At 36.5% G+C, this 25,965-nt stretch overlaps 1 protein-coding gene and 1 non-coding gene across 2 annotated transcripts; both read right to left on the minus strand.

Annotated features, from left to right (window-relative positions):
* Positions 1-894: 894 nt before the first annotated feature.
* Positions 895-4,069, minus strand: LOC106408730 (putative F-box protein At3g19560). The gene is made up of 2 exons (XM_048774789.1): positions 1,937-4,069; positions 895-1,892 (listed from the first exon to the last, which is right to left on the minus strand). The coding sequence occupies exons 1-2, from the start codon at positions 2,368-2,370 to the stop codon at positions 1,232-1,234; spliced, it is 1,095 nt and encodes a 364-aa protein (XP_048630746.1). The 5' UTR covers positions 2,371-4,069; the 3' UTR covers positions 895-1,231.
* Positions 4,070-11,502: 7,433 nt separating this feature from the next.
* On the minus strand, positions 11,503-11,609 carry LOC125604383. The gene has a single exon (XR_007336157.1). It is a non-coding gene; the product is annotated as a small nucleolar RNA R71 (small nucleolar RNA).
* Positions 11,610-25,965: the final 14,356 nt, after the last annotated feature.

Raw genomic sequence — 25,965 nt, forward strand, 5'->3', positions numbered from 1 at the left:
TTAAAGGTTTAAGGTTAGGATTTAGGGTTTAGTATTTTGCTGGTTAAAAAAATATTTTTTTTTGTAGTTACTACTTTTTATTTATTTATATCTTTTTACCTTTTTATTTAAAAACATAATATAAGTTAACAATATTTTTCTTTTATAAAAGATATCGAATATGAAATAACACAATCCTATTAGTTGAGTGAACCTAAGAATAAGTCTTGATTTGGTTTATTTTTCCCTTATAAATATTTTCAAAAAAGGAACCAGATCACGAATAATATTTGTTTCTTTTAATCCTAAAACTTTCCAATGTACAAAAACTCTAAAACTTAAAGAGTTAATACACTTTTTTGTCTTTTTCAATAGTCATTTTTCTCTACTTCTTCACTAGGCAATTGATATAGTCTGAAAGAATATGCGACATCCTATCTGATATAATTGGATTGTCTATATATATTAGAATTGACTAAAATACTCAAACTAAATTTAGTAAAATATCCAAACATGTCTAAAATTTTAGTATCTAAAAAATTAGGAACTCGATTTGAACCCAAATATTTCAGATAACCAAAAACAAAAATCTGAATTATAAATATATATATATATATATATATATATATTAATTAATTTTAGATTTAATATCCATAATATTTGAAGATAATCAGAATTGTCATGTATTTGAAAAATTGGAATTGTCCTAAATACTTTGAAGTATTCAAAAATAACAAAATTAAATATTTTAAAATATCCAAATATACTAATATATATGAAACATGAATAAACCCAAATCGAGTCTAAACGCATACCCAAATGTATAAACATGAATACACTAATACTAATATATATATATTTCTAGTTCTTGCTAGATGTGACATATATAAGAAAAGAAGGAAATTTTGACCCGTTGCCCAAAAACAAAAAGGAAATTTTGACCCAATAAAAAAAAGAAAAGAAGGGAAGTTGTTTGTCCATATCCGGCAAATTCTTGCTCTGTTTTTTTAACTTCCAATAGAGGCAACCACAATGACCCAGTAATGTTTGGTTTTGACTTCCAGTACAAGCAACCACATGAGCTAGATAACAACAACAACAACAAAAAAATGCATATGAAACTATCAATTTAGTAATGGTTGTTGCACCTTGAAGGCTCACTTGAGTCTAGATTAGGATGACAAGAATAACACCTAGCAATTCAAATCAGCAAAACAATGTTTAAGTCGTGTTAACTACACAGAGACAATGACTAATAATCCCGTACTTTCCTTTTGCCTCGTGCATGTACTGGACCTTTCGGAATCTGCACCGAACTCGGAACATAAGAGCACACAACCGGCCATTGTGTAGTTTTTCCTTGAGCAACTATTTTGAAGTAATTATCCTCTCCAATCATGTAAGCTCTTCTGAAGTGATTATCACAAATAATTGCCACTTTCTTTTTCTCGTCCACGAAGAAACTCCTACACGGAGGAGAAATCGAGAACATTCCACTGAGCATGAACGGCTGCACATCAACTTTTAAGAAAGTTCTCCACGACTCCTCATTGGCCTCAATCTTTCTTGTAATCCGTATCTCAATCGCATTTGTATCCTCGCGGTAAAATAACACTGCAAGCTGTTCTTCTCTAACAGCAGATAGAATCACAGTTTCTCCATTACGGTAGTTAGATTCCAGATCAAGGCAATGTCTAAATCTCTCACTTGTAAAATCAAAACAGATTACATATTTTCTCATTCCCAGCCCTTCCCGAGCAACAAAGTAAGTATTTCCTTTCAAAGACAAGCCTCCTTGACCCTTATATGGTATGATCCAGTCAGGAGTGAGATGAAGAACCCTCCATGAATCAGACTTAAAATTGAATATCTCGTGCTCAACAGTAGTACCATAATTGTCATGATGCAAAAACCTCAAGATTTTGTGGTTGTTCTTGTTGCGTATCCGAGACAATACCTATCGAACTTTGAGGAAAATTTGCTGGGTTTGATCCACCTGGCTTGTCCCAAATACGGGTTCCATACCACGGTATCAGACTTCACCATACCTTTTTTGTGGAGGCAAAGCAATAAGCCATCACAATGATAGACGTCAGATGCCGTGATATGGTTAAGTTGACCTATTGGCTCTGTAGATAGAGCAAATAAGCCCTTTTTTTGCTTGCGGACTCCCTGGAGATCGACGCTCACTAAACAAGCCCTAGAATTACACACCCTGATCATCATGGTATCGTTAGCTGCTTTACCACGGTGCTTCTTTGTAAAACATTCATCTTTATATAAACCGTTCCATTGTTTGCAAGTGGATCTAGCCGCTCGCTGAGAAGTTAACGGAACCCTAGAGAGTATCTCCTCTATCAAATCTTGTGAAAGATCAGAGATTCTTGTCATTGTTTCAAGCAAAAAGATTTAGGGTTTTTCTTTAACTTTGCCCAGTAATCTTTTTATAGAGACAATTAAGTTAGGTTACTACCTTCTCAACTATGGTTTCTAAAGTTAATTTATCCTAAAATTTTACACGCTCTTTAAATTATGTAAAGTTGTTGCTACTAAGCAAAATTAAATGGAAATTTCGTATGTGCTAGACTTCTGGCTCTGTCTTACTTTTACCTTTTAAATTGTTTTTCTCAAAATTCAAAATATGGAACGTTTATCTGTGTTTACCATAAATTTGTCCATTTATATACTTAATTTTAAATTACTTTTAATTAAATCTTGATAAAATTGGTTTGTTTATAATATGTGCTAAAGCGTATGAAATACAATGTTGTTAAAGATAAAAAAAAGTTTAGACTAGTTGACGTAATCAGCCTCCAACTATTTAAAATTAAAATTATTGTTTTCAAAAATTTAAAATAAAATTGATTTTCCAATTATTTTAAAATTGATTAATTGGCTGATTAACAAAAATTTAAACGTTTTAAAATGGTAAAGTGATATATAAAATGTTATAATAAATAATTGAAAAATTGCCAAATACCACATTCATATGGGGGTGTATTAAATCATGAATTTTAAAGTGATTTGGTTTTGTTTAAAAATCATCTGTTATTCAACTAAGGATTTCTAATTTTTTTCCTCAATTCATGTGTTATTGAACATGACATTTATCTAAAAACACCACAAATCACTTGTAATCCACCGTTATTCAATTAACAATTTATTAAAACTAAATCAAATCCACTGTTATTCAAATCAAACAATTCTAAAAAGAAAAAAACTAGGAAAAGGATTTGAAACAACCTTTTCATCAATTTTAGTTAGAACTATTGTGTAACAAAACTCACGCTTGTATACCTGTTATTTGGAAAACCCCAGAATTTTTATATTTGAAAAATTGGCAGCCGAGAAAAAAAAAAAGAACAAAGGCTACCGCCACTGTTGCTCCCAGACACGAGTCAATCCCCATACAGCTCTGCTTTCACCCCTTTCCGACACCGAAGGAGCTCGACCTCGCTGGCTCGCCGGCTTCGGGACCTATCTCGCTTCTGCATATCTGTTGTGTCTTTGGCCTTTCATCTGGATCTCCTCTCTGTTTTGTTCTCTGTCTCTTCTCCGATGGGGAAAAGTTTCTCCTTGATATACATTAGTCTTGTCTAACCAGAGTCATGTCTTCTGCATATCTGTTCCGGTCTCTGTTGCTCTGGAGAGCTCTGGTTAGACATGACTGAGGGCCGCCTCTGTTCACTGTGACCACCACTAGAGCGCCTCATCCTCTTCAAGTCCCAGATCTGCTAGCTTGGTCCCTCGCCGTCAAGGCCTTCACCGTAGAATGTCTCTCCTTCCTTTCCAACCCCTGCCACTCGCTTAGCCATTGACGCTCTGACGACTGGTCTTCCGACGAGATCCGCCAACATGTTAATTACACATGTGGTAATGCCACACGAGGACATGGATGTTAACTAAGATTTCTCTCTACATCGCTCAATCTCAAGGACGTCTCTTCTTTTTTCTCTCACAAGATGAAGCTTCTGCCACTCGTCGATTTCTTACCAGGATTCTCTACAATGGATTTTTTGTGAACATTGTTTTTCGTTGTTGTAGTGATTTGTAATGACTGAATCAACTGCAGTTGAAACACGTTTCTTCGCGTTTTTAAATATATGAATGATTTTTTTTTTTGGTAAAAAAAATATATATATATATATATATGAATGATGTTTTATTGGAAGAAGAAATAATTTATGAATTCTTGATTCTCGTTCTTAAATATATACATCAAAATTGATAATTGGTATCAAATGATCTAAAGTACTCTTAAACTTAAAGAAGAAATCCCACCCAAATCTTTTTTTTCTTTTTCTAAATCCCAACGATACAAAAGAGATTTCGTCCAAATACACAATTCAATACACCCGGTAGAACCACTTTTCATGCTTACACTAACCATTTTTACCATTATTTTTAATGAAAAATAAAAGACATTTATAGCTATAAGATTAACTAATCTAATATATTAAAACAGAAGTCATGACGTCTTTTCATGTGTGATTTTTTTAGTTTGGACCATTCTTAGAAAATATCATATTTTACATAAATTCATTATTATATCTTTTAATATCTTTATCTTTTTATTTGAAATACAAATGAATATATTTAAAATGTTCTAACAAAATCTTTTTAAAATTTTCTTAGAATCTTTTTAAATTTACTTTTGAAAAATAGTTAGTTTTAATTTAAGTTATCATAAAATATAATTAGAAATTAAAATTGAATATAGGTTTGGTTTATAAACGAAAATTTGAATAAAATGAAATTAATTAATTTCAAAAATACATTTACTAATAATTTTTAATGATTTTGTTAGAAATAAATATTTATTTCTATTTTAATTTTTTCAAATTTTTTTCTAATAAAATAAAAATCATGATTTTTTTGATGAGTGATATTTTTATTTGGAACATCATTTAAATTTTCTATTAAATGTATATCACTAATGCTAATATATATAATATTTTTAACTACTTTAATCATAATATCTTTTATATCTTTTAACTTTTTTAAAAAAAGATTAAAATTCTAACAAATCTCTTGAAAAAGATTATAATAAGATCTTAATTGTCATAAATTGAATATAAATATTTTCAACAAATTTTGTAATTAGTAATGAAATGTTACTAAAAGAATATAATTATATCCTATTTTATCAATTTTATAATAATATCTATCATTTTAAAATAAAAACGTTATATTGAACAAAATATGATAAAATTATTTTAAATTGATAAGTTAACATATTTATTTTCATAAATATAAAATATTTATGCTAAAAATATAATATGTCGGTAGAACGGGTTAATATTAGTAAACTATATAATACATGTATAAAAATTTATCTTATCTTAAACTTTTTTAATATACAATAATTTATTATATAAAATTAATAAACATTAAAAAATTACTAAAAAAATCTAGCGATTTGAATTACAGATCATGATTATAATAAATTAAATACAAAATTGTTTTCATATATGTTGTTTCATGCATTAAAAAATTTAGTTTAGTAATCAAACGCAAATTCAATAGGACAAATATATAATAAGCAACATATATATGTGATGATTTTAATTTACAGCATAAATACTATAAAATTATTATATTTGGCATAATTATACAAACATTTAAATATATTAGTAACATTAAAAATATATAATAATTATGTAAAACAAATATCTATATATATAAATGTGAAAATATATACCCGCACGGTTGTGCGGGTGAAAATCTAGTTTAAACTTAATGTTTAGAGTTGAAGGGTAGGGTAAGGTTTTTGGAACGTGAAATTTATGATTCTAATATATATATATAAATACTTAAAAATATAAAATAATTTTAAAAATAGTTTCAGAAATAATTTTTTGATTTTCAAAAAGAAATTTTGGAAAAACAAAATTCGAAAAAGAAAATTTCAAAAAAAAGAAAATTTATGAAAAAGTTCAAATTTGAAAAAGTATAATTCAAAAACATAAAAAATTATTTTTTTTTGTTTTTTATTTATTTAAATAATTATTTATTATATATAGAGATAACAAGGGCATAAGAGTCTTTTATCAATTAATAAAGAAGATATTTTTTGAAAATGTCTTTTTAGTGGTGGTAAACATGAATAATGGTACGAAAAAGTGGTAAACATGAAAAGTTTCCTAAATTATTTTGAGAATTTCAGAAAGTCCAAAATATTTTATAACTCTATTGGGTCAATTTAATTATATATGTAATAGTTAATAGTTTTTCAATTATTCGATATATATATTTTAATTTGTTTCATAATATGTAAAAAATTGTTATACAATTATATGTACATAAAAGTGATGTGTATATAAAATATTCATCATGTGCAAGGTGCATGTCTTAAACTAGTTTTAATATATAATGGAAACTTCTTCTTATAAGGACATTGTTTGTCTATGGAGTGAAAGTGTAATAATTGACATGGGTCTTCGTGTTGAGTTGGACCTTTTTATCTTTATATGGATTCACTTCAAATTCGTTGTATAATAACTCTCCCTAGTATTGTCTAGATTAGATAATATGATACACAAACATATCCAAATAAGATGGTCTTTCCAGTTAATTTTCGCATCCATTTCTCTAGAATTTTTTTGAGGTTGTCACAAAATCAAGCCTCATGGTTTAACTGGTTTTCTCATCACTACCTGCAAACATTATGTTTGTCGGAGGTAGCGGGTTCTTGCCATTTTACAATAATCACAGAAAACAATATAAACCGCTTTGCACAGTTCCAAACCTCTCAAAATCAAAAATTGCTTCCATGTAGCGTTCGCGGTTGCAGAAAAGTTAAAAAAAAGATAATGTTTTATAAAAAAGATGTATAAATATTTAATTAAATAAAATTTAATATAATATAAATACTAATATATATTGTATTTTAATCTTATTATAAGAATTTAGGACAAAACTATTTGCCATGATTTTTAGACATTAATATATATATATATATATATATATATATGTATACACAAAAATATATTTTTAAAAAAATTAATGCTACAATTTTATAAATATAGTTTTTATATCAATTAGAATTATATAATTTTTAGTATTTATATAATTATATAGAGAGTTAATATTGTTAATTTATTATTAAATAGTTGTTGCATTGGTAGTCAACTAGTCATAATTATCCTGCAATCACCAATTTTTAACCAATGTATCAGTCGTAGAAATCACTTAGTAACGCTTAAAATTGAAATCACCTGTATATTCAAACTCTCGCAACCTGCTACGTTTACACCAGTTAAACCCTCGTTTAAAGTCAAATGTCTTACTCATTGATTTTTTTTTTTTTTTTTTTTTTTTTTTTGTCATCTTTGAAACTTTCTTTCATTGATTTATTTATAACACTATAACATTATTCAAATATTCCTAGAGTTGGAGCATAAAAATTTGCTTAAATTAGTTACACTTGAGGCGAAGAAAAGGGATAAGAAAAGATTATATCATCATTAGTAAATTAGTTATTTTGAGGGATCAAATTAGAGAAGGGAAATACTAAAAAAAATATGAATTCGTAATTTTGGAAAGATAACTTGAGATTTAGATGATAATAAGAAAAGATAATGTTTGTTTTAAAATTGAAACTAATAGTTGTTAACTCAAAATAAACAAAAAAAATTGATTAGAATAATATATGAATGTCTGGTCAACAAAATAGAGATATAGCTTATTAATGAACCATTTTGAGCTTCAAATTCTAACAATGGATTGAGTGGTGTGGGATGAGCGGATTATATATTGCGATATGGTTTAAGTGTAGTTAGTATGAGAAAAACATGTACTGCAGGATCATCACAATCTAAAACAAGCGGTTGAAAATAATATGTGAAAGGTAATATGTATAGTAACCATTACATGATACATAAACTATATATATATATGTTTTAAAAATAAATATAAATTATTCAAACAAAATTTAAACAAGTATTTTATCTATTATTAAAATTATATATCTCGAAAATTTTACAATTCATATTTACATGTTCTTTCAATCAATATCTCATGTTTTTGTTGATGTAAAAATTGTCCAAGTCGTGCTATTATCATTTAAACAAAAGTAAATAATTTATAATATTTAATATATTTTAAAATTAAATTTATAAATTATTTAATAAATAAAATATACTTCATTATAATTAATTTAATTAACTAAATAACATAGATTTAAATTTTAATTTATTTATATTATATATAAAAAAATATTGGATGAAAGTTTTCTTTTCTAAAATTTTAGGCTCTAATGATAGCATGGGATTTAGTAGTATGGAACATGCGAACTGGATACTACAGTACGGTTTAACTACAGTTTATTTAAGAGAAAGGCAAATTGCGGAGCAACTGCAGATCATCTAAAATAAACGGTTCAAAAGAATGAATGGTGACATGTATAATGAATAGTATAACTATAGAATACATATAATATATTTATATTTTATAATTGACAAAATCAGTGAAATACATAATTATTAAATGCTAATTATTTTTTAATATTTCAGAAATTATAAAAACAAAAAAATAAACTACTTAAATAGTTAATAAAAATAATTTATACTCCATGTGGATCATTTTAAGAGGTGTTTAAGGTTTTTGCACAAATATTAAGAAAATACAAACTTTTATGTAATTGACTTTGTTTACATAAAATAACATAGAATAAAATTAATTCAACCAATAAGAAAAAGATGTAGTATTTTATAATTGGTCAAAAATTTTAAATGACATTAATTTTTACCTATAATTGTGAAAACATTACTTGTTTTGAAACAAAATCAAAATCCTTAAACATCAGTTAAACTGATACAGAGGGAGAATCAAACAAGATGTTCTTAAAAGTATAAATAATTCACTAACCACACAAAATTTGGAATTTATTCAAATGTGTAAGTAGACTATATTTTTCTTCAATTTTTTGGACCGCACATATTACTATTTAATTCAGTTTTATTTTTAACTCAAAACACACCACACTTTAATTTAGAAGCGACTAGTTACATATCGTTACATTTTTGTGTACCACACGTATACCACAGTAACATTAAGAACACTAATACTTAAAAATTACAATATTGTGATTAACCACATCATATTATTTCATTTTCAATTCTAGGTGGAGTGCAAAGAAAATTTGTTTAGCACTTCAATTATTCTTTTTAAATTATTTATTTTTAAATAAAAATACTAACACAAAAAGTTATAGAATGTTAACACAAATTATGGTCTGCCATGCATTCCACTCATTCTACATGCCACATTCAAGGCTTTTATCTACAAAAAAATGCATTAATTCAAATATTTAATGACCATTTTACATAGACTCAACACATACTTTTTTGGAAACCTTGATATCTTGCATATTTACATTGTTTTATCCATTTATTCATGTGCATTTTCATCATATAGATTAGGATTTAGCCATGTCTAGGTTGCATTTTGCATACATATGTCTCTATCAGGTATTTGAGTACTACATGGAGTTTCTGGAGACATTTGGATGCATTTGGAGCTCAAAGGAGGTGATTAGAGTGGTCTTTGGACGAGCACTGCCTGGAGCGACTTCTCGGAGCGACGGCATGAGGTCGCTGTGCACCACATCCCGGAGCGACTCATCCAGAGCGACTGCACAAAGTCGCTCGCGTTTTCACGTCCGGAGACACACATTTTGACCTCGGAGCGACCTTCCAGAGCGACGTGCTGAAGTCGCTCCCGAAGCTTGGAGCGACCTTACCAGAGCGACAGGGAGAAGTCGCTCGCCATTTTGGTTCTCGGAGACACGAAATCGCTCTCGGAGCGACCTCTCGCAGCGACCCAGCGAGGTCGCTCCCAAAGCCTGGAGCGACTTGTCGGAGCGACGAGCCGAGGTCGCTGCGCGTCTCAATTTCACTCGAACTTATGATTTCTCAAGGGCCTTTTGGTCATTTCACTATGCACGTTTTTATTTTCTAAACCTATGTTTTAATACTCTGTAAGCCACCAGGAGGCAGATCATCTTTGTTCTTAGAAAAACCACCAAAAACCTTTGGAAAGTCATCTCTTTGAATCAATTGATCAGTTTATTATTGAGAATTCTGTGTTCTTATCTATTTTTCCTGTGTTTCTCTACATGATTAATCTGAAATCCAACATGGGTTTAAGAGGAATCATGGAGATTAGTGAGTAATCCCTTTTGAATTCATGGGTTAGGGAGATTGAGGGTGATTAGGTTAGAACTAGGATGTTTTAGTGTAGATCATTCATATTTCCTTGCTAGTTGAGTGAGCATAATGCATCTTCTGAGTTGGCCACTCAGTAGTTGAATCTTAGGCATTTCCCCCCGAAAGGTGTTGAGGAAATGCCCGAGACAACTCTTCTTAGCTTTTAGCATACTTTGCCAAAGACATTTGTTGTTAGAGGTGCTAAGATAGCCATTGGACTTGCTAGTTATGATTGCTTTCATATTATTCAACCAAAGACATTTGATGTTTGAATTGTGTTAAGTAAATGAACATTCATCTAGACATAGAGTTTGTTTAGGATTGTGTCCAAGCTTAAGGTTAATAGATTGATTGATCGTTTGCCATCTTTAGTTCGAAACTTGATCACCCGAGGTCTAATCCCTATATCCATGAGTTCTCTTTTCCAATAGTTAAGAAAGTATCATTTAGTTATTTCTTTTAATTAGTCATAGTTTAAAAACCCATCTAAATCATTGATTGCACTTAGATTAAGTGATTACTTGCATTTTCGGTGCTTTGATATCTCTCAGAACTGGTTCGACAATCATTTATACTACAGCATTTGTCTTAGGAGCCTTGAAAACTCCTAACATCAAATTGGCGCCGTTGCCAAATTCTGAGTAGATTTAAACATTGAGATTTAGTCAATTGCTTGAGACTAAGTCATTTTTATTTTCTTTTGTTACTGACTCTTCTTCACCTCCCTTTAATCTACAGGTGTATGAACTTGCGGAGCAGGGGTCCATCAAACCTAGTTCCAAGAGCAGCAGACATCAGAGCTTTAGAGAGAGAGTGTGCTAGAAAGAGAAGAGAAGAAGAACATCAGGCTCAATTGCAGAGACTGAACACTGACATGGGAGACGTTCATCAAGAAGATGCAGGCGTCAATGGCGCTAACAACAATGGTCCACCTAACCAACAGCGAGCAGCTCGACCCATTGGCACTTACGACCGTCCAAACATTCATGGTCATAGATTGGGAATCCGAGCACCCGCTGTGGCAGCCAACAACTTTGAGATCAAGTCAGGACTCCTCAACGTGATCGAGAACAACAAGTATCATGGCTTGGCTCTAGAGGATCCATTTGATCACTTGGACAGGTTCGACAGCTATTGTGGGTTGTCAAAAACCAATGGTGTGTCCGAAGATGCCTTAAAGCTCAAGCTATTCCCTTTCTCTTTGGGAGATAAGGCACGTCAGTGGGAGAAGTCTCTACCCAGCGACTCCATTACCACTTGGGATGACTGCAAGAAAGCATTCTTGGAGAAGTTCTTCTCTACTTCAAGAACTGCTAAGCTGAGAAACGAGATCTCCAGCTTTCAACAGAAGGGCTTGGAAGGTTTCAGTGAAGCCTGGGAGAGATTCAAGGGCTACCAAGCTCAATGCCCACACCATGGTTTCTCTAAGGAGAGCTTGCTGAGCACATTCTACCGTGGTGCTCTCCCTAAGTACAGGGCCAGACTGGATACAGCTAGTAATGGGTTCTTCTTGGGGAGAACTGAGGAGGATGCAGAGGAGCTGGTTGACAACATGGTTAAGAGTGATGCAGTCTACAGTGGAGACCACGACAGAGGCAGTAGAACTGATGATAAGCAGACGAGGAAGGAATTGAAGGCTCTACAGGATAAGATAGACATCCTCATTGCTGATAAAGCTACCCAAGAGCAGCTGCACTTTGTTGGCAACCCAAGCCAAGAGACACCAGTTGTTGTCCATGAAGTTGAGGGTTTGGAAGGTCAGGAAGAGCTGTGTTTCATCAACAACAATGGTAGCTGGTACAAGAAAGAACCCAACTTTCAGTACAACAACTACCAACAGAAATCCTATTCCAACAACCAACAGAGTGGTTATCAGCCTCGGAACAATCAGCAAGGCAGCTATCAACCTCAGCAAAACCCTCCTCCTGGTTTCAACAACAAGGGCAACCATTCTTCCCAACAACAATCTAATCCCTCTACCTCCACTCCTCAAGTCAGCAGCACTGATGCTCTACTGAAACAAATCCTGGAGTCTCAAACAAGAAGTGAGAAGCATGTTGGCTATGAGTTGAAGAATCTTCACTCAAAGATTGATGGGAGCTACAATGAGCTCAACAACAAGTTCAGAGCTTTGGAGAACCAGTTTGCTGCCATGAACACTCAACAAAATCGCCAACAAGGTTCTCTACCTGGAAAATCTGAGCAAAACCCCAAGGAAACCATGAAAGCTATCACTCTCAGGAGTGGTAAGGAGTTACCTCAGAGAACTCTCACCAAGGATGCTGAGAAACAAAGTGAGGGGGTTGCCATCACCATAGATGATGAAGTGGTGATTGTTGATGAGAAGATCAATGACGAGATCTTGGAAAAGATAGTGGAAGCAAAAGGAAAAGGAAAGGTTGGAGAAGAGAAGAAAACAGTTAAAGATGGTGAAGTTGTCACTCCTGCAAGTGAAAACTCTTTTGTTCCTCCTGCCTATGAACCCAAGCTTCCATTCCCAGGTCGATTCAAGAGGCAGCTGCTAGAGAAGTACAAAGCTTTGTTTGACAAGCAAATGAGTGAAGTCCAAGTCACAATGCCCATTATTGACGCTTTCATGCTGATCCCTCAGTACAGCAAGTTCCTCAAAGATGCTGTAGCTGCAAAGAAGAAAGAGATGGAGGGCATGGTGATTCTCACTCATGAGTGCAGTGCTATCATTCAGAGACTGGTCATTCCAAAGAAGCTAGAAGATCCAGGATGCTTCACATTACCTTGTGCTCTTGGACCTATGGTATTTGATAGATGTCTCTGCGATTTGGGAGCTAGTGTCAGCTTGATGCCCCTATCTGTTGCTAAGAAGCTGGGTTTCACTCAGTACAAGAAGTGTAGACTTTCTCTGGTATTGGCTGATCGTTCAGTGAAGTACCCTGTGGGTATCTTAGAGGACCTCCCAGTGATGGTTGGAAATTATGAGATCCCTACAGACTTTGTGGTGCTTGAAATGGGTGAAGAAGCTCAAGATCCTTTAATCCTTGGAAGACCTTTCTTAGCCACAGCAGGAGCTATTGTTAATGTGAAAGAAGGCAAGATTGATCTCCATCTGGGTAAAGGGCACGTTCTGCATTTCGACATCAAGGAAGTAATGAGGAGGCCAACAGTTCAAGGACAAGTGTTCTACATCGAAGAGATGGATGCCCTTGCTGATGAACTCCTTGAAGAGTTGTCACTAGAGGACCCTCTACAGCATGCTTTAACTGTAGAGAAGGAGGCTGAGGTGATTGAGAACCTGGAGAGTACTGCCTATGGGATGATGCTGGATTCACACCAGGCGTTTTTCAGTAAGGACCAGTACGAGGAGCTTCCACAGATGGTTCACCAACAAGTCTCAGTCACTCAACAAGAGGACAACCAGCAGGATGACTGGAGTGAACTTAAGGCACCTAAAGTGGAGCTTAAACCTCTTCCCCATGGTGTAAGGTATGCATTCCTTGGTCCTAATGAAACTTACCCTGTCATTGTGAGTAGTGAACTTACTGAAAATGAGCTATCTGAACTTTTGAAAACACTTAAAAGATTTAGAAAGGCAATAGGTTACTCACTAGATGACATCAAGGGGATATCACCCTCTTTGTGCATGCATAGGATACATCTTGAGGATGAATCAATGACTTCTATCGAGCATCAAAGAAGGTTAAATCCTAACCTGAAGGATGTTGTAAAGAAAGAGATTCTTAAACTCCTAGATGCTGGTGTTATTTACCCTATCTCAGATTCTAAATGGGTATCACCTGTGCATGTTGTACCAAAGAAAGGTGGTATCACTGTGATTAAAAATGACAAGGATGAATTGATACCAACAAGAACCATCACAGGTCATAGAATGTGCATTGATTACCGGAAACTAAACTCTGCTTCTAGAAAGGATCATTTCCCATTACCATTTATTGATCAGATGCTTGAGAGACTTGCAAATCACCCATTCTATTGTTTCCTTGATGGGTACTCAGGATTTTTCCAAATCCCCATACATCCCAATGATCAAGAGAAAACGACATTCACATGTCCCTATGGTACCTTTGCATATCGAAGGATGCCATTTGGTCTATGTAATGCTCCAGCCACCTTTCAAAGGTGCATGATGTCAATTTTCTCTGATCTGATTGAGGATGTTGTGGAGGTATTTATGGATGATTTCTCTGTCTACGGATCTTCGTTTTCTGCTTGTTTGTCAAATTTGTGCAGGGTCCTACAGAGATGTGAAGACACCAACCTTGTGCTGAATTGGGAGAAGTGTCACTTCATGGTCAAGGAAGGGATTGTGCTAGGACACAAGATTTCAGAGAAGGGGATTGAGGTGGATAAAGCCAAAATCGATGTTATGGTTGGTCTGCCTCCACCAAAGACAGTGAAAGACATCCGGAGTTTTCTTGGTCATGCTGGATTCTACAGGAGGTTCATCAAGGATTTCTCCATGATCACTAGACCTTTGACCAGGCTGCTGTGCAAGGAAGCTACCTTCAGTTTTGATGTGGAATGTCTACAAGCTTTCAAGAAGCTGAAAGGTGAACTCGTTAGTGCCCCAATTGTCCAGCCACCTGATTGGGATCTCCCTTTTGAGATCATGTGTGACGCCAGTGACTATGCTGTGGGAGCTGTTCTGGGGCAGAAGAAAGATGGCAAAACCCATGTGATCTACTATGCCAGCCAAACCCTCAATGATGCTCAGATGAGGTATGCCACAACAGAGAAGGAGATGCTGGCAATTGTTTTTGCCTTTGAGAAGTTCAGGAGCTACTTGGTTGGGTCTAAAGTCATTGTCTACACAGATCATGCTGCCTTGAGACACCTTTTGGCCAAGAAGGATGCAAAACCCAGGCTTTTGAGGTGGATCCTTTTGCTCCAAGAGTTTGATATGGAGATCAAGGACAAACCTGGAGTTGAGAATGGAGTAGCTGATCATTTGTCCAGGTTGAGGGTAGAGTCTGGTATCCCTATTGACGAAGGACTTCCTGAGGAGCAGATCATGGCTATCGAAGCAGTGATAGCAGTTTGTGAGACTGGTAGGAAGCTGGAAGAAGTCAAAGCAACAGAGGAGAAAGAACCCTGGTATGCTGATTTGGTGAACTACCTAGCCACAGGAAGAGAACCTCTGAATCTTGTGGGCTATGCCAAGAAAAAGTTCTACAAGGATGTGAAAAGATACTACTGGGATGAGCCCTACCTCTACATTCTCTGCAAGGATCAGCTTTATAGGAGAGTGGTTGCAAATGAGGAGATTGATGGGATCCTTGCACAGTGTCATGGATCATCCTATGGAGGTCACTTTGCCACCTTCAAAACAGTTGCAAAAGTATTACAAGCTGGATTCTGGTGGCCACATATGTTCAAGGATACACAAGACTTTGTTTCGAAGTGTGATTCTTGCCAAAGAAGAGGAAACATCACCAAGAGGAATGAGATGCCTCAAAATCCAATCCTTGAAGTTGAAGTGTTTGATGTCTGGGGTATTGACTTCATGGGACCATTTCCATCATCTTTTGGCAACAAATATATCCTTGTGGCTGTTGATTATGTCTCCAAATGGGTGGAAGCCATTGCAAGCCCCACCAATGATGCTAGAGTTGTAATCAAGATGTTCAAGAGCATCATCTTCCCAAGGTTTGGAGTTCCAAGAGTTGTAATCAGTGATGGAGGTTCCCACTTCATTAACAAACTGCTTGAGGGACTTCTCAAGAAGAACGGTGTGAAGCACAAGGTGGCAACTCCTTATCATCCCCAAACAAGTGGCCAAGTTGAGATTTCTAACAGGGAGATCAAATCTATCCTGGAGAAGATTGTGGGGATTACAAGGAAGGATTGGTCCAATAAGCTTGACGATGCACTTTGGGCTTATAGGACAGCTTACAAGACACCACTGGGCACCACACCTTTCAACCTAGTGTATGGGAAAGCTTGCCATTTGCCAGTGGAGCTTGAGTACAAGGCACTATGGGCAATAAAGTTGCTGAACTTTGACATCAAGAGTGCCAAGGAGAAAAGGCTCTTTCAGCTACACGAGCTTGATGAGATAAGAATGGATGCTTTCGAGAACTCAAGAATCTACAAGGAGAAGACTAAGGCTTTCCATGACAAGAACATCCTGAAGAGAGAGTTTAAAGAAGGAGACCAAGTTCTTCTCTACAACTCTAGGCTGAAGTTGTTTCCAGGAAAGCTTAAGTCAAGGTGGTCCGGTCCTTTCAAGGTCAAGGAGGTTAGACCATATGGAGCAATAGTTTTGTGGAGCACTGATGGAAGAGACTTCACAGTCAATGGACAAAGGGTTAAGCTCTACATGGCTACTGCACCAGAGGAAGATGGGGTTTCAACTCCACTGTCTGATCCTACCCCGGCCTAATCTAAAAGGAGGCAAAGTCAAGCTCGGGACTTAAAACAAGCTCACTTGGGAGGAAGTCCCATGCGTATCCTTGTACATATTGCATTGGTATTTCCATTTTTCATCTTATTGCATAAAAAAAAAAAAAAGAGAGAGAAGTTGTGTGCAGGTGCTTGATCGGTTCAGTTTTGAGCAGGAGTCGTGCGTGGGAGCGAGGTCTCACAGCGACACCTCAAGGTCGCTCCAGCTGGGAGCGAGGTTTCGAGAGCGACACTCCAAGGTCGCTCGCGTTTTCGTCGTCGGATCAAGAAAAATCGCCTCAGAGCGAGGTCTCGGAGCGAGGCCGAAAGGTCGCTCCAGCTGGGAGCGACATTATGGGAGCGACACCTCGGAGTCGCTCGCGTTTTCGACGAAACGGAGCTCAAAAACTGACCCGGAGCGACGTCCTAGAGCGACACCTTGAAGTCGCTCCAGCCCAGAGCGAGGTTTCTAGAGCGACACTTCAAGGTCGCTCGCGGTTTTGTCGAAACACGACGCGAGGAAACGACTCGGGAGCGACCTTTCCCAGCGACACCCTCACGTCGCTCCCGAACCGGTCCAGGTAAGTTTCCTAACTCTAAACCCCGGTTTAATTCAAGTAAACCGACCCTAACCACCCTAGACCGAACCGGACGACCCTAACCTACCCCAACCCCCGCGACTCTATCTCTCTCACTCTCCCCTCCTCTCACAAACTCACAAACTCTCTCAAACTCACCCACACCAAAAATCCCAAAACCTTCTCAATTCTCACCCAAATCAACTAGTTCTTGTTTCTAAACCAAGCTTTCGCCCCTGTAGCCTATTCCTCACCACCCATTCACCATTTCCTTTCATCCAGAGCAAGGTATTGAGTTTTTAAATTCAAATTCGTAGGTCCATGAACCCTAGAATTTGAAAGTCGAAATTTGGTCACTTTCTTGCTAGATTGTGGTGAAATAGACTAGGGAAAGTTTATCTATCAAGTTGGGTTGTTGAATTAATGGTGAAATTGAGTTTAATTTGCACTTTGGCAAAATTAGGGTTCATGGAATTAGGGATTTTCGAATTTGACCTTAATTGGGTGAGTTTGTGGGTGAACTAGATGTGTTAAGGTGTTACAAGAGTGAGAATTGTTGCATTGTGTTGAACTTGAGTTTAAATTGATAATTCATTTGTTAAGTTCACTTTTGCAATTTTCTCTTGCAAAATCCTGTTTTCTTTACTTCCAACTACTTATCCTTTTTCAAGTTTTTACTTCTTCAGGTGAAAATGGTTAAGAAGACAAAGGGAAAGTTGGAAGCTGAGAAGCAAGAAGCTGAAAGAAAAGAGTTTGCACTAAGAGGAAAAGCTTTATCCTGCGAGCCAACTGGGTCAGGGACGCAGAGAACCGTTCGACAGCAGACTTTGGCTGCAAGGAAATCGCAAGAACAAGAGAAGAGGGCTGGGAAAAGTGTAGCAGTTCCCACTCATGAGGAGAGTGAAACTGAGAGTGCTGATGAGCAGGCACCTACGAAGAAAGCCAAGATGTCCAAAGGAAAAGGGGTTGCTGTTGATCGAGACAGGGCAAAAACTCCATCTGTGGAGGAGCTGTATGATCACTTGAAGAATGGGGTCACTTGGGCTCCAACCAGGTTCGCCGACCTCGATTTGCTGAAGGAGTTGGGCCTAGAATCCGATATTGAGGCGATGCTGGGACATTTGAAGATGCCAAAACTCCTCACCATGGCTTATCCTTTCTACAAGGATGTCACTTGTCAGTTCCTATCCTCTCTTGTGGTCACTTACCACGACACGGCGCATGTGAGGCAAGGATGGGGAAAAATCACGTTCAAGGTCAATGGAAGGGAATACAACATGAACTTCAAGGACATTGGGAGGGTCATGGGGTTCCAAGACCTAGAAGACCACTCACTTCCCAAGTGTGAGAACCTCCCCACAGAGCTTTGGAAGTTGATCACTGGAAACAGGCACTCTACCGGGGCTGACAAGAACTCACACATCCGACACCCGTCTGTACGCTACCTCCACAGATTGCTAGTCCATGCTTTCTACCCACGGAAGCAAGCTGGTAATGTTACTGAGGAAGACATGCGACTGCTCTGTCCGGCTATCCGTCCTTACGCTCAACCTGGAGTGTTACCCCTTCCCAGCACTGATATCTATGCTACCTTTGGGATGGTCAGTTTCTTTGTGGGCCGTCTCGAACACTACAGAGACTGGGCGTGGTACACCACTGATTCGCGCCCAAAGATGGGGATAGGCGGAATGATCACACCACTGCTCCAATTTCTGAATGTTCCCTTGGGAAAGGACGCAGCGGGGCCTAGGTTCATTGATGGCACCTACTTGAGGATTGCCACCTATTTCAGTGGGATGTATGGGAAGGACTACGTCTACCACTACTACTTGCAGGGCAAGCCAGTCGAGGTGGTTCTTCCAAACCGGAACCTGACGAGTTTAGAGATACCAGGAGCTGTCAGCTTCAACATTCCCCAGGAGTACTTTCTCGGAGAACACGGGCCTCTCGATCCAATTCAAGCAGCTTCATCAAGGAGAAGGAGTGTCCCTACGCAACCTGACCCGCCTGTTGCAGACACGTCTGAGCATATCTATGGACCTCCGCGCTACTACTTCAAGCCCCATGACGGAGTCCTTCCCCCTGGAGCTCTCCGTGATGCTCATGACCACATTGGTCGTCTCCAGAGGTGGAACAAAGCTCAGGACAGAACGATAGAAAAGCTGAAGGATAAGTGCAAGGCGCTCAGCAAGACTGTGAAGAAGCAGGCAAAGACTTCAGCCAAGTTCATGAAGAAAGTAGCTGATGTCTTAACTAGGGGAGGAATAGCTGGATGTAGCTCAGCCGATTTCGCTTTCGCGAACACCTCAAACCCCCAGCCCCCACCCCCGCCTGATGCTCTTGGCTTCCCCCTCACTGCTGCGCAGCTTCAGCGTAAGTGGAGGAACCCACCCACTCAACCTTCCACTTCCGGCAACAAATCCCCATCCCTCGCTTCTTCTGACAGTGAGCACGAGATTGACGAGGTTGAGAGCCAGCCATGGTATGGAGGCTCCGGTTCAGCATCCGGTGGTTACTACACCACCTTCCCTCCTGACGACGACGATGCTGGGGCATCTGCCCCCACCTACTATCCATAGGAGGTACTTCTTTCTCTCCCTTGTATATACCATTTCATTTTTGCATATTAGTTTTCTTCTCGGTATCTCCTTCTTTCTTTGACAACACAGAGACTGTGTAACTCAAGTTTGGGGGAGGTACCAAGCATTTGATCATGTTTGCTTTGATTGTGTTTCATTTGAGTCATGCATTGCACACCTATTTGCATAAAAAAAAAAAAAGATTTTTCATTTAGTTTGCATCATTTGCACCATTAGGAGAGTCTAGAGCATATAGGTTGCATTCACTTGCATTGGGAGCAATGATTTTAAATGCCTTGTAAAGAACACTACGTTGCACCATTGAGTAGCCATGCACCTCTCGAAAAGACTTGTATGTTTCGAGCCTTGAAAACTCTTCTTGAAACTTGTTGATTGCTGAAACTCAGTCTTTGAAGCCAACTACAACCTTATTAGAAATGAATGAACTTAATGCTTCTTGCTTAGGGTCCCTTGTGTACTGAGTCATGGCTATACACACTGGAGTTGTCACATCTTTTATGCCAATCTTTTTGACAAACTCTAGTGGTAGACCACTCCCAAAACCTTTCCTTCCTTTTAAGCTTTCATTGTTTGATGAGTGAGGCCTTCTTCGGAAAGTCTTACATGCGCATAATGTTGAGAGTATCGGGAACGACAATGCTTGATCTTCATTTTTGCTAGATTGGACACTCTTTGTCTAGCTATAGGTGGGAGGGTGAGTGTTGTGATCATGATTTGGGAGAAATGAAAAAATAAAAAGGATAGACTCTTTGTGCTTAAGTGAATTGATTTTCTGGGATAAGTAGAGAACCTCTAGCTCTAGTTTTGAAAAGTCTTGGCCCCCAACCTAAAAAAAAAAAAAAAAAAAAAAAAAAAAAAATCGAAAAAAAAAAAGAGAAAAGAAAGAAAAGGGGGCTAGCAAAGTTGTTAGGAGCTAAGAAATGTTTTGAGGTTGTAGAAAAATCCCTTGTAGATTTCAAAAAGAAAGAGTTAAAGTTCTTAGGATCTTTTGGTGAGAGATGTGAGTTGGGTTTGACATTTGGGAATGATTGTGTAATTGTATGTTTGGGAAAAGGGTAGAACAATGGAGATTGAGCATTGTATGCATGAGTTGGTCCCTTTCTTAGATATATTATGTGCAATGTCAAGGCTACTTGTTTTGAGAGTAAACCACCTTAAAGATCATATGTTTTGAACCTCTTGAATCACTTGAATAAAAGCCTTCCCTTACCCAACCAAATGACTTGGACCAACGGACCATTTGCAAGAATTCACCTGATGTTTTGTGCTTAATGAATGTGAGAGTTGGTTGATTTGAATGTGTGGATGCTTGATGATGAGTGTAGGGACAAAAGGAGTTGAGATAGGCCTAGAGAAGCTAGAGTGTAATAAGAGAGTGTGCTAATTATGTTTGCTAGTTGTGTTTCTTTTGGCTATGAGCTCCCACCTTCAAACCTCTCTCCTTATGAGTTCTAGAAAGTTCACTTGAGGACAAGTAAAAGAACAAGTTTGGGGGAGTTGATATCTTGCATATTTACATTGTTTTATCCATTTATTCATGTGCATTTTCATCATATAGATTAGGATTTAGCCATGTCTAGGTTGCATTTTGCATACATATGTCTCTATCAGGTATTTGAGTACCACATGGAGTTTCTGGAGACATTTGGGTGCATTTGGAGCTCAAAGGAGGTGATTAGAGTGGTCTTTGGACGAGCACTGCCTGGAGCGACTTCTCGGAGCGACGGCATGAGGTCGCTGTGCACCACATCCCGGAGCGACTCATCCAGAGCGACTGCACAAAGTCGCTCGCGTTTTCACGTCCGGAGACACACATTTTGACCTCGGAGCGACCTTCCAGAGCGACGTGCTGAAGTCGCTCCCGAAGCTTGGAGCGACCTTACCAGAGCGACAGGGAGAAGTCGCTCGCCATTTTGGTTCTCGGAGACACGAAATCGCTCTCGGAGCGACCTCTCGCAGCGACCCAGCGAGGTCGCTCCCGAAGCCTGGAGCGACTTGTCGGAGCGACGAGCCGAGGTCGCTGCGCGTCTCAATTTCACTCGAACTTATGATTTCTCAAGGGCCTTTTGGTCATTTCATTATGCACGTTTTTATTTTCTAAACCTATGTTTTAATACTCTGTAAGCCACCAGGAGGCAGATCATCTTTGTTCTTAGAAAAACCACCAAAAACCTTTGGAAATTCATCTCTTTGAATCAATTGATCAGTTTATTATTGAGAATTCTGTGTTCTTATCTATTTTTCCTGTGTTTCTCTACATGATTAATCTGAAATCCAACATGGGTTTAAGAGGAATCATGGAGATTAGTGAGTAATCCCTTTTGAATTCATGGGTTAGGGAGATTGAGGGTGATTAGGTTAGAACTAGGATGTTTTCGTGTAGATCATTCATATTTCCTTGCTAGTTGAGTGAGCATAATTCATCTTCTGAGTTGGCCACTCAGTATTAAATCTTAGGCATTTCCCCCCGAAAGGTGTTCGAGGAAATGCCCGAGACAACTCTTCTTAGCTTTTAGCATACTTTGCCAAAGACATTTGTTGTTAGAGGTGCTAAGATAGCCATTGGACTTGCTAGTTATGATTGCTTTCATATTATTCAACCAAAGACATTTGATGTTTGAATTGTGTTAAGTAAATGAACATTCATCTAGACATAGAGTTTGTTTAGGATTGTGTCCAAGCTTAAGGTTAATAGATTGATTGATCGTTTGCCATCTTTAGTTCGAAACTTGATCACCCGAGGTCTAATCCCTATATCCATGAGTTCTCTTTTCCAATAGTTAAGAAAGTATCATTTAGTTATTTCTTTTAATTAGTCATAGTTTAAAACCCCATCTAAATCATTGATTGCACTTAGATTAAGTGATTACTTGCATTTTCGGTGCTTTGATATCTCTCAGAACTGGTTCGACAATCATTTATACTACAGCATTTGTCTTAGGAGCCTTGAAAACTCCTAACATCAAACCTAAGGTGGGTACAAACTAGATATATGCTTATTTGCTCAAAAAAAAACTAGATATATGCTTTATGGGGTAGTTGTGATTCATCTCGTTTTTTTTAAATCACAGTTTTTAATTCCATTTGCTTTGACACTATCTAGATATTCGATGTTCGAAATATCCAGTAAATATATCTTTTAACCGGATATTTATTTTGATTCACAAAATTAAATTTAGAAAAAAATATATATATAAACTTCGTATAAAAAATAATATATCATTATAAAATAAGATAATCATCTTTTAAAACTGTAATAATTGAATAGGGCGGAATACAACCCTAACTGCATATTTATTTAAGGCTTTGATTGGTGACATGAGTTACCATTGATTAAGTTTGAGTTAGGCTTATAACTCAAAAATGTTACCAATCATGCATTAAATTTAGTTTTTTTTATTTTAAGTTTGATTTAAGATGTGTTGTACTTGAGTTACAATTTTGACTTAGACCCTCTATAAATTTGCTAACTCAAAACATAAACCTACATTAACCAAAATCCCATGTTTTAGAAGTTGAGTTACAAATTTGATTGATTTTTTTTGTTTTAAGAAAAATGAAAATCGTGAACATGACCTTTTACAAAATAATATATATTGAACAAATAAGATGAAGATTTAGATTTGGGAATATTGGTGGTGGGTGTGGGGGAGAGTGGGGGTAATATTTATTTGTTTTATTTTAAGATTATATAAATTATTAATTTTAATGAATATATCTTTCATGATAGTCTATATTATTCTAATAATTTTTTCAAATCTTCTATATAATACTTAGAAAATAATATATACTGAAAATTCTTTTTCAAACTTTTATACTTATTTAAAATAAATTTTCTTTTTCTTTTTATTTGTTTTAAAAATAGCTTAATAAAAAAATTTATTTATCAATTTATATATTCAATTTTTTATTTAGAACTCATACTGCAACTTATACATCAAAAATGTTACCAGTCATAAGTTTTAATAAATAATAACTTTTATTTTTACTGCAAAACTTACCACATAAACTTACAGTTGTTACCACATACTTTTTACTGCAAGTTACATCGAACTACAAATCATATTGTAATTCAACTCTAATACTACATGTCAGGCCTAAATTTCCTACCCCAACTTTCATATGTGACCTCGTTTCCTCCCTTGGCGAAAATCCCGTTAGTCTGTTATCTCAAGCCGAGATGTGAGCCGTAATAACTTACATAATAACCAAAACAACATAGTTTTGTCTCTCAACACAAAACGACGTAGTTTTGTATTTGAGGTTAAAATTAGGTTTTACTTCTTCTTCTCCATCGTTATTACTCTGGTTTCTCCATTCTCTTGCCAAATCATAAGTCTTGTAATCTTAAAACGAAGAAAGCATCTGTGTTTCTCAAGGTTTGTCTTCACTCTCATCTTATTTCTTCAGACTATTTTCGACATTATGAAACAATAGAAATTAAATTTCTTGGAACTTTTTTGAAATTTGATTAAGCTTTTCAATGGGTGATCGAGTAAGAGGCCTCCCCAAGAGGTGTAGATGTGGAGAGGCTGTTGTAAGGAATACATCCAGAACAATTAAAAACCCAGGGAGATTGTTTCATGCTTGTCCTTTTGGGAGAGAAGGGGTATGTTCATTGTGGTCTTCTTGAAGTTTATATTTTGAGTTTAGTTATGCTTGTTGTCGCAATGGTATTTAGTTTAAGCTAATGTATGTTGTTGTAGCTAATCTATGTTCTATTAGTTGTAGTAGACTTATGTCTGTTCTTGTAGTTGAAGTTAAGACTGATGTATGTTCTTGTTTTTATGGTAATGTGAGTTCTTGTAAGTTCATGTCTGCAAAAATGATCCTACAAAGAACATAACTTGAAATTCAACATGCATTTTTTCAACATTCTTTTGGAAACATAAGTAAATAATATTTGGAAAATAGTGTACAAACACCACAACTGACTCAAACCGACATTCATTAAGAAAAAAAACAAAGACAAAAAACTGACTGAAAAGTACCACCAAAAGCTGAAAGAAACTCCAACAAAGCTCTGCCAAATACCGACTGAGAAGCTCCATCAAAGCTCAACTAAAAACCGAAAGAAGCTCCACCAAAAACCAACCTAAGCTTCTATTAGAACCTGATATTAGTCTTGGGTCTGTTGACTTGGGCCCTCTCCGAAGTCTTCACTAATAGGGTCATGTTCCTCTACTCTTCCCATCGAAGCTTTCTTCCTTCCATACTTATGTTTGATCGGCACTCCAATGTTGGGCAGTCTTCTTTAGTCCCACAAACAGCTGATGATTTGATATCCCCCCCCCCCCATTTGTTTAGCTTGATATTCCATCCACCTTTTAGTGCATACTCCAATACTGCCTCTTTGAACTCTTCTATGGTGTCAAACACTTGTCTTAGCTCCAGCTCACCGCTTCCTGGTCTGAATCTCACAAAGGACTCGTTGTCGTCATCATCAGAATTAGGAGGAGTATTATGATGATAAAAATCCTCATCTTCATCAACAAAACTAGCCACATTATTTTCAATTCTAATCTCTTCTTCACTTGGCATCACTTGCTCCTCAACTTCACAATGCTCTGTTGTGTTCACAAGAAATATATTAATCATTCCTCTCCATTTACCCGCTTCACACATGTTCAGAAACATCGGATCACCATCGCTCATTATCTTCCTATCCTTATGTTCTTCATTAGGGAGCTTATACCACACACGCTGTACATTTAATCCTTCTCCAAACTCTTCTGCCAATGCGTTAAATAACTCCTCCGGTTTACAGTTGATGGTCCTCACCTAACCACCAATATAACCAACATCACCTCTATGATTCTTCACCCAATACCCTCCACATTTCACACTGAACTTCACAATTTCCCACATGCTGCAAAAAGAAGCAACAAAACTGTCAATAAAAGGCGTTTTTTACTCTCTGTGACATTTCATTGAACAGTTGATGTGTACTAATATTTCAAGCTCTTCTCATCATAAAACACACAGAACTAAACAATATTTGACTTCCATTATCAAGTAATAGACACAGAGAAATCGAAAGACAGTTAAAACTAACCAAATTGTCATATTTTTTTATTTAATCTTAACTATTAGAATGACAAAAATAACTCGAAATTACCTCATCTTCGCTTGCTGTGAAAATGCCCAATACTATCTACCATGAACCTTACAACATTCACACACTCGCTTGAGTTCTAGACACTTTAATCTTCAAGACTCATGATT

The sequence above is a fragment of the Brassica napus genome, unplaced genomic scaffold (genome assembly GCF_020379485.1).
Source record: "Brassica napus cultivar Da-Ae unplaced genomic scaffold, Da-Ae ScsIHWf_528;HRSCAF=793, whole genome shotgun sequence".
NCBI lineage: Eukaryota > Viridiplantae > Streptophyta > Magnoliopsida > Brassicales > Brassicaceae > Brassica > Brassica napus.